Genomic DNA, 13,081 nt, shown 5'->3' on the forward strand with positions numbered 1-13,081 from the left:
TTTTCTCTCAGCCCAACTCACCTCAAAGGATTGTTGCTGGAGGAAAATAGGAGAAAGGAGTATTAGATATCTTCATCACCTTACGTATAAAAATAATCCAAGGTGGAATAATTTTTAAAAAAAAATTAAAAAGAAAAATGAAATACCTAATACATAGATTGCCTGTCTGTATTAGTAAGGGCCACTGTGTGAGAAATGGTAGTGTGGTTTTCTTAAAAACGTGTTTTTAATCTCATGCTTAGCATGTATCTTATTTTCACATCCCACTGTGAATACCTGGGACATGGTGTTGATATATAATTTAAGTTACAGTCATATAATCTTAGTTGGGAGGCAGATTAAATCCAAAGGCCACGCACCCTTTCTTTTATAAAAGCCAAGCATTGCTTTTTGTCCATTGCTGATCCCTTCAAATGAAGCAGTTTTATGAAAGACCAAAAAAAAAAAAAAAAGCTCTTCCATTTTTGGTTCAACTCTACACACACAGAATAGCAAGTACTCTATACACATCCAGTTTTATCTTTTTTATAGAGATACAGTATACACAGGGACTTCTACCTTTCTAATTCTTTAATGTAAATATCCATTCAATCTTTTCTTGTTCCAAATACTAGCCTATTCTCCATTGCATGATAAACAGCCTTTTTTTTTATATTCAGTCTTTTGGGAACAAAAATATACTAACTTACCACAAAGGCTTAAAATTATCTCTGTGTTATAGTTCTACTGAAGATTTTAAAATAAATCTATTCACAATTTGTCCTTTTTAGTAAGCATCAACGTGGAAGGTAAATTGTTCCAAAGGCAAGAGTTTATTGCTTAATGAGTGTGCTTTCAGAATGCTTTTAATATAAAAACACATATTTTCTACGACTGCATACAGTTATCTCTCTGAAGATAAAACCTGACAAGCTCTGCCGATTATTTCTTTCCTCATTCACTCCAGTCTTAATTCCTATGGGGCACTGTAATAGGCCTCAATCTGTTAATCACTTTCATCGCTGATATCAGAGGGGCTCTTCGTTTCTGTATTCACAAGGGCAGTGTCCACTTGCACATCTTCTTCATCTGACTGGACCACAGGTGCTTCTGCTTCACAGGCATCTTGGCTAGCAGAATCTGTCCAGGGTGCTTCTGAAGAGAACTTCTTACCCAGCTCTGACGGAGTGGGAACCTGAAAACTGATTTCATTTTGATGGGTGCTAGAATCTGACCCTTCAAAAACAAAAAAAAATTAAAGATGCAAATGAATGGCTGGTTATTATATGTTGACTATCATGGGATCTAAACTATCTGTTCTTTTTGTTAGGACAATTTATAAAGCAAGATATACCATATAATTTCATACAAATGATTGTAACACTGCTGCCCTGTAACACTGATTGTTTTCGCAGGATGTGGTAAAAGATGAAAATACAGGCATGCTTTACAATCTCTGCCTTTGTAAAATAGGCCAGAATAAATCAAGACCTCAAGAGCAACTGTCACTTTGTCCTAAACCTGCATTAAAATTAATGCAGATTAAAATTAATTGCTCCAGAATGAAAAGTGGCTTGTAAAAGTGATCTGGATAGCCTTCTCTGAAAGTAGAGCATACAACTTACAACCCAAAAATGGATTTCCCACCACTCTTCTACCTTTTTTTTCTAATCTCACTGATTATCTTAGATAAATAATTAGAGTACAAATAAATGCAAGAAAATGCCGAAAAACAGACATTATAATGACAACCAGGGCTAACTTTCCTATCTCCCCCCCCCCCCAATCTACCTTTATTTAACAAAGCTGTTTATCCACAGATTTTCAGAAGACACTCTTGGAAAGGGGGAAAAAAATATTTTGCCTGCACTTTATTCATGCTTTTTCAAATAAACATGCCAGGACGTTTAGAGTAACCCTACCTTATCAGTGAGACAGGTGGCGTTTAACTTTAACAAATAATATTGAGATATTTTAGTATATAGGTAGTCCTTGAGTTATGACCACAAATTGAGCTCCAAATTTATGTTGCTAAGTGAAACATTTGTTAAGTGGGTTTGCCGCATTTTACTTTTCTTGCCACAGCTGTTAAATGAATCGTTGCATTTATTAAGTTAGTAACATGGTTGTTTTAAGTGAATCTAGACTTCCCATTCATTTTGATTGTCAGGTCACAAAAGCTGATCAACATGACCCTAGGACATGGCAGCTGTCATAAATATGAACCAGTTGCCAGGATCTGAATTTTGATCATGTGACCACGGGGATGCTGCAACGGTTGGAAGTGTGAAAAATGTTCATAGGTCGCTTTTTTCAATGCCATTGTAACTTTGAACGGTCACTAAATGAACTGTTGCAAATCAAGGACTACTTATATGTATCCTGATATGCAGAAGGGGAAAAAAAAGAAATCTCAAGACCAATAGCTGGCTCAGGAATTCTGGGAATTGAAGTCCACGAGTCATAAAAGAGCCAAGGTTGCCTACCCCTGATTTAGGGCATTCCCAACTTTGTAACAGCTCTTTTGGTGGGAATCCTGTCCTTTGTGAATTAACAGACCTAACTGGCATGCTCTCATTAAACTCTCATAGTTTCTGATGCAGCAGATCCCTGAAAAGGAACCTTGAACAGCAAATGGGTCATGCAGATGGGCGGGCTGACTTCATGGTGATCACTACTTGAAGAATTTGAGTTACAGGTACTTGAACTACATCTGTTCGTTTTATGTGCTTTGCAAGAATACGGTGTTACAGATTTAAAATATGTTATCTTGTACAATATTCCTTTTTAAAAATGTAGGAAAAGTAAACAGGGCAAAAGGATGGGAGTAAAGATTAGAGTGCTTCTCATTAACTAATTATCTCTTCTTCAAATTGTATTTCGTATTTTTTAAAAAAGAAATGGTCTTATTGTATATTATGGCAGGTTATTATTGCTAGTGAACCAGCTAAACCAGTGGTTCTCAACCTTTCTAATGCCGCGACCCCATAATACAGTTCCCCATGCTGTCATGACCCCCAACCACTTATACATCAGGGGCGTGGCCAAAGAAAAGGGGGAAAAATGGCGGTCAGCCTTGTTTGGCAACCCCCGTGAAATGGTCGTTCGACCCCCAAATGGGGTCCCGACCCACAGGTTGAGAACCACTGAGCTAAACAAAATCTTTCTGCAAATATTTTTTAAATGATGAAAAGATAAGGAAGATAGTTTTCATAAAGGGAGGCCTCTGCCCAAATCTTTTATGTGATTCCCCTGTAGAGCAATTGGAGGACTTCTATTGGTGTCCATTAGGTCCATATTTATTTATTTATTAAAAATCGGAACAATCTAATTTCTTGAGAGAAATGTTCTAGTTCTCTACATGTGTGCCAAAAGCATCCTTGTCTCAGGAGTCTGAACTCCACACAGTGGAATCTTCACTTTTTGTTAAAGCTAATTTTTTGCCTCGTGGCTCCCTTAACAATCTTTGATAAATACTAGGGCTTACACAGACTTTGGATTTGCAGGGAAAGAAATGTGTTTCAGATCTTAGCATACATTAGCACCCTTCAGCAACTCCTGAAATCAAATTACATATTTTTCAGAATGTGAAAAGATGCTGCTGCTTCAGATAGTGGCTAGCAAATACTATGAGAGAGCCCTAGGCACTCTGAAGCACATCCAGAGCTTTGTAATACTAATAAGGTCTTTCCTCAGAACTTTTTTTATCAATGCAACATGAACAAGAAGGGCAGATTCTAAAATAGCATTCTGGTGTAGAAATGCAAAAGGATTTAAATGTAGTTTCCAGTAGCTAGCTTGCTATCTTGGAATTGCCTAGATATCAGAGAGCCGTCTTCTGAATATATTATGATAAGACTATTATCCATCTTGCTAGAAAACCAGTTTCCTAAGATTCCTTACTAACTGACATGTTAATGTGACTCAGCTGCAGCTGTATATCTTACTATAGTATGATATGCAAAACAGATTTATTTAAACCTTTTAAGCCAAATTATGTAGCTCATCCAAAAATCTTTTATGTCTCCCTTCTGCTGTCAGACAGGTACTCAAATTATTACATACAATGTACCCAAATTCTGTAGGAGGTATGAAGATAACATGATCAAACAGCTGGCTTTTTGTAATATCTCACATAAAATTAGTTTATTTCTTTATAGAAAAGTGCATTTGTTTGTGCGTGATTCTGACCTTACTATAATTAGGTTCCTATGTTAATACTGTCTTCATTTGCATCTGGCTTATTTTAATATTGCTAGTCTCAACTAGCGTCCAAATGAATCGGGGGCTCTGGATTTTACAGCTCCATCATTTCCTATGATCTAACATACTGGTGGCAAACCTATGGCACGCGTGCCAGAGGCGGCAGTCAGAGCCCTCTCTGTGGGCATGCGTGCTATCACCTCAGCCCCACCTCCCCCTGTGGCCCCCTCACCAGCAGCTCCCCGGAGGAGAGTCGCCCCCAGGCCGACCCGTGTAGAGCAGTGCAGCCAAGGACATGGCAGCCGGGCAGCAGGGAATCACTCCACCCTCGTGCCCCCATGGTGCTGTTGGGCTGCCCGGGCGATCTGCTGCGGTGGGCCGTGGAGGCAGTAGGTGGCCTTGTGGGAGGGTGGAGTGGAGGTGGGAGGGGCAGGGTGGTTTGGGGGCACTCGGTCTCTAAAAGGTTTGCCATCACTGATCTAACATGTTGCCAGCAGAAAACTTAAACCCATGGTGCTGTGTAGATATAATGGGTGTTCTCAGATAGCATAAGCGAGACCCCCTAAGAGAGCCTCTTCTAAGCCAATACAGCAGTATTACATCAAATAGCCCTGCATCTAGTACATGCTTTGATTACAACAAGAAAAAAATATCTTTGATTTAAAATTAATCTATTTCACCAGAAAGACTCAATTAGCTCTACTGTGTTTGTTCATTTAATAGACTGAGAAACACCTACTGTACCTATCATAGCAGATAGCAAAGAATTATCCTCTGCTCCAGAATTAAGAAAGACATCTAAGGCTTCTTGATCAGACATATCCACGAGGTCCATTTGTTCCAATGTGTCCACATTCACTTCCATGGAAGACATGCTCCCTATTGGCTCTGAAATTAGAAAAAAAAAATCAGCAAATTTACCCATATTTAGGCATCCATGGTTGTAAAATTAAAATTTTACCCCCATTTTCTTCTCTGTGCCTAAAAGGATGAATCAGGACTTACGAGTTTCAGAAAAATGGTTTGGAGTAACAATTGATTTGAAACCTTTTATAAAGCGTTGAGATAGTTTCTTAGAAGATAGTGTTAGTTTCTAACACTGAGACAAATAAAATGTAATTTTAATTAAATGATTACAAGGAGATTATAGCTATCAAATTCCATGATAGAAAGATACTATGTTTCCCAGAGTGTTCCCTCTCTTTCCTTAACATATTGATGAAGAGGCATTCATCATGTTCTAGAAGTATAATCAATGATCCAGACTTATAGAAAACCAATCACTCTCAGGATTAGACATTCCAGGAAACAACAGAATATTCCACCAAGGTCTGCACATTCCTGGTCCCATTTTCCACTAACTAATAGAACTACTGAGTAACTTTTCTATCAATCTGTTTTACATTCCAGAAATTTCATGTATACCATAACATGAACATCATCCAAAATTGTGAAGGGGCCAAATTGGTTACCCTAGGAGAAAGAAAAAAACGGCATGGTCTGGTATAGAAAGTAAAGGAGAAAAGGGAATATGGATTGGTATGAGGTTAACTCTTAGATTAGGACTGGGTGACTTTAGGCCAGAAACAAATATCCTTCAAGACAGGACATTAATTCTTAAGGAAAGACACAGAATTATATATGCTGTTAAAAAAGACGGGAAGTCTCTCTCTCTCTCTTGTGTGATCCAAATGAAGTAGAACAAAGCAAAGCTCAGAGCAGATAAAAGAATATTTTTTGTACACTGCTTCATTAAATAATGCAATAAATCAATTCAGGAAACAACAATGCTCACAGCTTCCATAAAAAGGTAATGTAATGCAAATATGAATATCTTGTTACAGCAATTATTTGGAGATATCAAAGACCATAGTCATCACAGTAATAGTTACATGGGAAACTCAAGGAAGAGCCCTATGTGTTCACATCCTGCTAATGGGTTCTCCCATTAGGGAGAAGCAGAACATGCTCTATTCTTCTTTATTTATTTGGTTCTTTTGGAGCAGAGCAGATTTCTGATTAATTTTTTCTCTTGATGAGAAGCAAGATACAAGTTTCAGCTGTACTTTCTGCAATCTAGCTCACTGATTTGCAAGAAAATAGTCAAACAGGAGGCGTAAGCTGTAACTTCTCTGTTTACAGGTTGAAGCGGTTCAATACATTAATTCTTGCTTCCCAAATGAACAACTGTCTCAATGGCCGCTCTAGTTTTAGAACTAGAGCAAAAGTGTAAGACGGAACACCCGGTTTTTTATTCTGATTATACTTAATATCAACTAGCCATTTCTTGAAAAGGAGTACCCTTGAGCACATCACTCATTCTAACCTTTTTAAGTAAGATTGTATGTATGGAAGACATAAAAAGAGCATAAAATCCAGTGGAATTTTGGGGCAGCTCAGTGAGTCTGCTTTGCAATTTAGCTGGAGTCTTAAACTGAAAGATTTCAATACTTGCCCCGTCTTTCAGCTATCTGCAGATAGCCCGTGGTGAGGTATTGTTCCATGTCCTGCTGGAAAGCTTCTTCAAAGAATTTCTGCCGCTCCTTTAGCTTCATTTCCTGGGTGTGCTCCATGTCCAGCACTTTCTGAACATGCTCTGTATCAAGTTCAGCTGAAATGGGGAAATAAACGAAATATTGTTATTTTAGCACTTATAGAAGCATTTTATACACAATTGTATCTCAGTAAATCATGAAATTAAAATCAAAAATATTACAAAGCACATAACTATATCTCAGGTTTCAAAATTTCTTAATTATCCAAGACTAAATTCAGTGGTAGCTAGCAAAACAATTCAATATCAAATAGGTCAGTATCAGACTTTTTAATACAGAACTGCATAGTACATCATAGTAGTTAGTCTCTTACTGCATTCTTCGCAAAGATTTATTTTCCCCAAACTGTGAAATGTATGTATTAAACAGATTCTGCCCCTTATAGTCTTCTTCTCAAAATGTAAAGCTCCAAAAAAAAAAAAAAAATCCCCAAATGCCAGCAATAGCCACTTTTGGATATCATAAAGTCTTCAGCAATATCTCTTATAATCCTTAGACCAGTGTTTCTCAACCTTGACAATTTTAAGGCATGTGGACTTCAACTCCCAGAATTCCACAGCCAGCATTGCTGGCTGTGGAATTCTGGGAGTTGAAGTCCACATGCCTTAAAATTGTCAAGGTTGAGAAACACTGCCTTAGACAAAGTAGAAAATCCTAAAGTAGCTCTTTAAAAAGTTCCCTGCTCCACTGTGAATGGGAGCCCTTCTGAGCCAAGGACATCAGCATTTAGGTATCAGGTTGTGTGTTTTGCTTTTGTTCCATTCACCTTTGTATTCTACTTAGACAAAAAGCCCAAAAGCAAATGCTAGACCTATTCTTACGGACAGCTGCAATTCTTTTTTTCTTTCTTTTTTTTTAAGAAAAGCCATACAGATTTCTACATTTATTCCTAAAACTGTAATAATATCTGGTCCCTTCCATCCATCAGCAGTAAAATAAGATATGGAGTTTATGTAACCTTTTTGCAATTCCTAAACCTCTCAGTCAATCTTGCCCATTCAATCTTTAAAATGTCATTGGTTACAAGTAAAACTCTTTATTAAATGGCCAGAAAAGAAAGCTCACTGATAATCCTTCCCCCTTTGGACCGACTTCCTTAATTGAACTTGCATATAATTTTAATGGACTCAGGAAACAAGAGTTTTAACATAGATCTAACCTATAATAGTTACAATTCTACTCTCAGCTAAAATATACTGTAAAAATTTAATCTCACAAGAAAAAAGCAATAGAATATAAAATCGATACTCTTGAAACTGTTTTTCAACAAAACTGTCACATGAACATAGCCGTGTCATAAAAAGCACTATATAGCTATCAGATCAAGTTCCAGTATTATATCTAATTTATGGCACAGCAGAGTGGTCTGGGTGCCAGGCTCTGAACCACGTCAGCAATAGACAATCCTGAATAGGATTCACACCACACACACCAGGAGTCTCTGTATAAATGGGGCGTAGTATCCTCCCCTCAGTGTGACGACAGGGTCCCATGTCAAACTGTAGGTCACATCATGACCGTCTGTTACCAGTCCAGTATCTGATCTTTTTTAATATAAACAATGCTATGCTTCAATGATTAGATGGCCTAGACATTAATATTTGAATATAGATCTTTTTAACATTCATATTTTATTGTGCTCTACTATTTTAGATGAAATGTTAATATATATTGCTAGTCAATGTATGCCATATGCTAAATAAATAAATATGGCACAGCAATAATTGTTAGGAAAATATCTATCAACAACTGCTCTATAACTTTTTAATTAATGTTCTGCACATAATTTAGTTACTGTCAAAATATTTTTTTCAGAGATCATAAGAACACTGAAGTAAATATCTAGGGATGTTGCACAGAAAATGTGCAAGAACAGCAGAAGGAAACATAGTATTCCAGATAGATTACAAAAAAGATTACAAGCAAAACTTTTTACTTAATTTTACATATAACTGCCAGAAACAAAAAGTTACTAAAATATACTTGTAAGTGTGAACATAAAAAGTGCAATGGTTCTCAACCTTTTTAATGCCGCGACCCCAACCAGTTGTAAGTCGAGGACTACCCAACTGGTTGTAAGTCGAGGACTTTCCCTGCCCAGGAACGCCGCACATGCGTGGTGCCCCCCCCCCGCGCCAGCCGAGGCGTAGCTGGCAAGGGGCAGCGACGGCGCAGGGCGACCACCGGCTGGGCCACCAGCTGGCCCAGCCCAAGGGAGGTAAGGCATCCACCGGGCCCCACGCACGGCAGCAACCCTCCCTGCGCCCACCGGCCTCCCACTTCCCACCCCTGGCCCTCTTTTACTTACATTTTTAGTAGTTGCTCAGCAGGGAGGGGTGGAAGCTTTCAGACAGCTTGCGTTCGCTGAAGACAACTTGCAGCACCGTTTGGGGACTGGGGCTTTTGGCAGGCTCAGCAGGGCAGAGACAGCCTGGACAATTCCTATTGGCTTTTGAAAGCCAATAGAATTAGACTCTATTCCAGAGACTCTATTCTATTGGCTTTCAAAAGCCAATAGAATAAAAGGGAGAAGCACAGCTAAGGAAAAGGGGGAAAAATGGCGGACTGCATTGTTTGGCGACCCCCGTGAAATGGTTGTTCGACCCCAAATGGGGTCGCGACCCACAGGTTGAGAACCGCTGATCTAGTGCTTTATAGGTATTTTTTTAGTTTAATATTAGATACATTGCAGTTAAGAGCAAGATATCAGAGATGATTTCTGTTGCTGTTCCATCAGTAGAGAATATATGTAACTCAGGGTTGAGCTTAGTGCTCTCCAAGTTTGCTTGTAGACATTTAATTACCCAACAAATAACATCATCAGTGCTCATGAGTGTGGGGTTTTATATGCAGTAGCTTGCCCTACCAGTATTGGTGGAGGTGTGGTTTTCTCCTCGGTAGTTTCTTGATTAGGAAATTGTTTACTGCTTGACTGTCTGGTGTTAATCCCCAACATGAATGTTGGCTGGATTAGGATGTATTTTGGTCTTTTTGTTTCATTAGCTTTCTATTGTCTTTTTTAAAGGATTCATTATGTAAATATGCTTTATTTCTGTGTTTATTGGTGACTTATCTGTTGGAATGGCCTTGCTTCCAGAAAATCCCTAGCTTTCTTGAATTTAGCTTAATCTAGGATGTTCACAATTTCCCAGTTGAAACTATGGTCCATGTTGGTGAGATTAAGAAGTGTTCATCGTGTCCTCTTATTGCTAGTTGGTGTTCATAGTGTTCAGAGTTAGTGCTCTGCTCTTCTGCCTGTCTGTCCTACATAGTGGCTGTTTCAGTCCTATCTTGTAGATGACTCCTGTTTCTTGTTTCGTTTTGTTTTGGGCTCCTGAGTCTTTTAGTTTACCTAAGATGCTTTGGGGGATTTTAGTTGGTTTGTGTTCTATACTGATGGGCGATGCGGTAAGGTTATAATAGTCTGTTTGTTGTTTCTGAGTAATTCTGAACTTTGCTAGTATTAACCTTTTCATAACTTGTATTAGCTGTGCTATAGTGGTTTACATGGTCAGACAATTTGGATAAAGTTGCCTGAGTATCCATTTTGCTGGGAGGTGTTGTATAGGTGATCTGTTTCTTTTTTCTGATATTCTGGGTTGCTGCAGTGCATTTGTACATGCCTGAATTTTAATACTTATTCAGACAAGTGTAAACACACTATATTTATTAAAATGTTTGTATTTATTCAGTATTCATCTGAATGTTAACAAATACTACTAAGGAGAAAACACGCCTCTGCCAATATTGGCAAGACAGACAAGGTTGTTCAACTTAACCTCCTGAAAAAGTCACATCCAGCACATTTTGACAGAATGTGCAACTGGAAAAGAAGGGGGTAGGGGGCAACTCCACTGTGCTTTCCAGGGAAGAAGCAACATATTCCAAAGAGAGGCCCCAAATAAGACCTTGTGCAGTCCTGAACCTCTCATCCAGTTCAGGGAGGGAAGAAAATATTCACAATAGCTCCCTAGAATCTCCCAGGATATATTTATTAGGTTAGAAGGTTATAGCTTTAGTCTGGTGGGATTCTGTCTGTTAGGTGTAAGCAAATAAAAAAAATTGGACTCAATTGGATTTCACTGTATCGTTTTTGGGCTTAGACATAACGCACATGTTCTTATCCTATCTCTTCAACAGAATTCCACATTCATAAAGTTCCTCTGCTATTTCTATATCTTTTTTATTTATTTATTTATTTATGAGACTTATATACCGCTTTAAGTGCAAGCACTCTCTAAGCGGTGTACACCAGTAAGCAATGTATGTATATGTGTGTGTGTGTGTGTATATATATATATATATATATATATATATATATATATATATATATATATATATATATATATATTTACATTGCCCCCAACAATCTGGGTCCTCATTTTACCTACTCCGGAAGGATGGAAGGCTGAGTCAACCTTGAGCCGGTGAGATTTGAACCGCTGACCTGCTGAACACAGCTAAAGTGGCCTGCTATTCTGTAGGTTTTGTTGTCTTAAATGTGTTCCTCAAAATTCTTTTTTGGCATCCAGCTTTTGAACTAGATATGCCTACTAAAATTAGAAATGCAGACATCAATGCCAACCTATTTTGCCTTGCATTTCATTGTGTATATTAAATACACAATGACAGCTGCTTCTCAACAGTAGTATGCACATTTTATTACTCAACCATGTTTACAGTCCATCAGTCTACTATAGTTCTTCTATGCAGTCATTCTGCCTCTACTTAACTAGAACATTGTGATCAATCATATTTTCCATCTATTTTATCATTATTTATCCTTGCATGTAGCTGTACTGTGACAGCATTCATGTTTATAGCAATTAACTAAGAAATCAGAATTCATAATATCTACTGAACTTCGATCTAGATTTCAAATTATTAATTTTGCAAAAGAGTAGTTATAGTAATTTTCATTATTAAAGTGTTCCAAACAGGAATTAACTCCTGCATAGCTAAACAGATGGACATATGAATGCATGAATGTATACAAGCATTTAGTAAATAAAGCTTTTGCAAGTATTTGGTAATTTCTCATAACAGTGACCTCTAATGTTCCTCCGCTGGCCTATACAGTGGTATCTTGGTACTCGTCATTAATTGGTTCCTGGAGATGCGACAAGTACCAAAACTGACAAGTAGCAAACAAACTTTTCCCATAACAATGTAAATAAATTTAATGCGTTCCCAAATCAAAGACAGTGCACATTTTCAAGACAATATGTAAAAAGATAGGGTTGTATATCATTACATGAGAAATGAATCTAAAATTAATAAATACTTAGATTAAATAAAATAAAAACTTCACTTTATCTTTGCTGATGAGAAAAAAAAAGCACAAAAATACACCACAAGGGGATATACATAGGGCAAGCAAGAGCTACCACGTGACTAACATGTGACACTTTGTTTCAGCTGGAAAAAGTAGCAAGTCACAAGGCAATCGACACTGATAAGTTCTAGCTTGCGTGTCAAGTACCAAACAAATGACAAGTACTGAGGCAAAATTTTCTCGTGAAAATATCAAATTTGACGAATTTCAAAGCAATCGAGTACCAAGGTATGACTGTAATTCTGTATATTATATTCTAATATATTTATGGTTTTGGATTGCAGTTTTACTGATTTTTATTATTTATCTTTAATATTGTAGTTTAAGCCTTCTTGAGGGGAATCTGCTCTCTAAAAAGTGGCATAGAAAACTCCTCTACAGCATTAAATGTAAGAAATGGTCTAATACATAATGAAGAAAATAATATTGAATTAAACGAAAAGGAATATAAAGGCCAAAACCAAAGCCACAATCCTGCAATTCTAAACTCATTATGCAAGGACTCAGGTCTAAATTTCGTATATAGAAAAGTATTTTAAATTAATAATTAGAAAGAATTCCAGTTGTAGTATGAAATACAAGTTATACAAAATATGAACATGGATATAGACAAAGAGCCTGGCTATTATCCAAAGGCTTTCCTTGTGTTAAAGCAATGTATCCTGCGCTACTTAACAGAATACATGACTTTTTTCAGAGAACATCTGGACCCATGGCAACGAAATTTAGCTTTTTTAAAGAAACACTTGGAATTACTGATAGTTCCTACACTTTCTCTCACAAAAGCTGCAGCAGCTTGCAAAATAATGAACCAACTCTGAGTTTCTGAAGATTTACTAGCAACATAACATATTCTACTAGTAGCTAAACAGTAGCAATCGGGTCTATCAAAGAAGTGCAGATGTTTTTCTAATCAATATAAACAAGCCTTGCAATCTTGTTGAAATGAGATTTCTCCAGTCTATCTAGAAAGACAATCTGCCTGTTTAGAGTAGTAATTAACGTCAGC

The 13,081-nt window shown here is 37.4% G+C and overlaps 1 protein-coding gene across 1 annotated transcript in view; it reads right to left on the minus strand.

Moving 5' to 3' along the window:
- Positions 1-509: 509 nt before the first annotated feature.
- DTNBP1 (dystrobrevin binding protein 1) overlaps positions 510-13,081 on the minus strand; it is a 38,450-nt gene continuing 25,878 nt past the window's right edge. Inside the window, exons 8-10 of the mRNA XM_039348771.1 lie at positions 6,638-6,793; positions 4,927-5,070; positions 510-1,215 (exon numbers count right to left, since the gene is read on the minus strand). Of these exons, the coding sequence (XP_039204705.1) occupies positions 986-1,215; positions 4,927-5,070; positions 6,638-6,793 (530 nt within the window). The 3' untranslated portion in view covers positions 510-985. The remainder of the gene's footprint in view (positions 1,216-4,926; positions 5,071-6,637; positions 6,794-13,081) is intronic.

Source organism: Crotalus tigris, unplaced genomic scaffold, assembly GCF_016545835.1.
Source record: "Crotalus tigris isolate CLP2741 ecotype Arizona unplaced genomic scaffold, ASM1654583v1 scf7180000017564.2150845, whole genome shotgun sequence".
In the NCBI taxonomy this organism is placed as follows: Eukaryota; Metazoa; Chordata; class Lepidosauria; order Squamata; family Viperidae; genus Crotalus; species Crotalus tigris.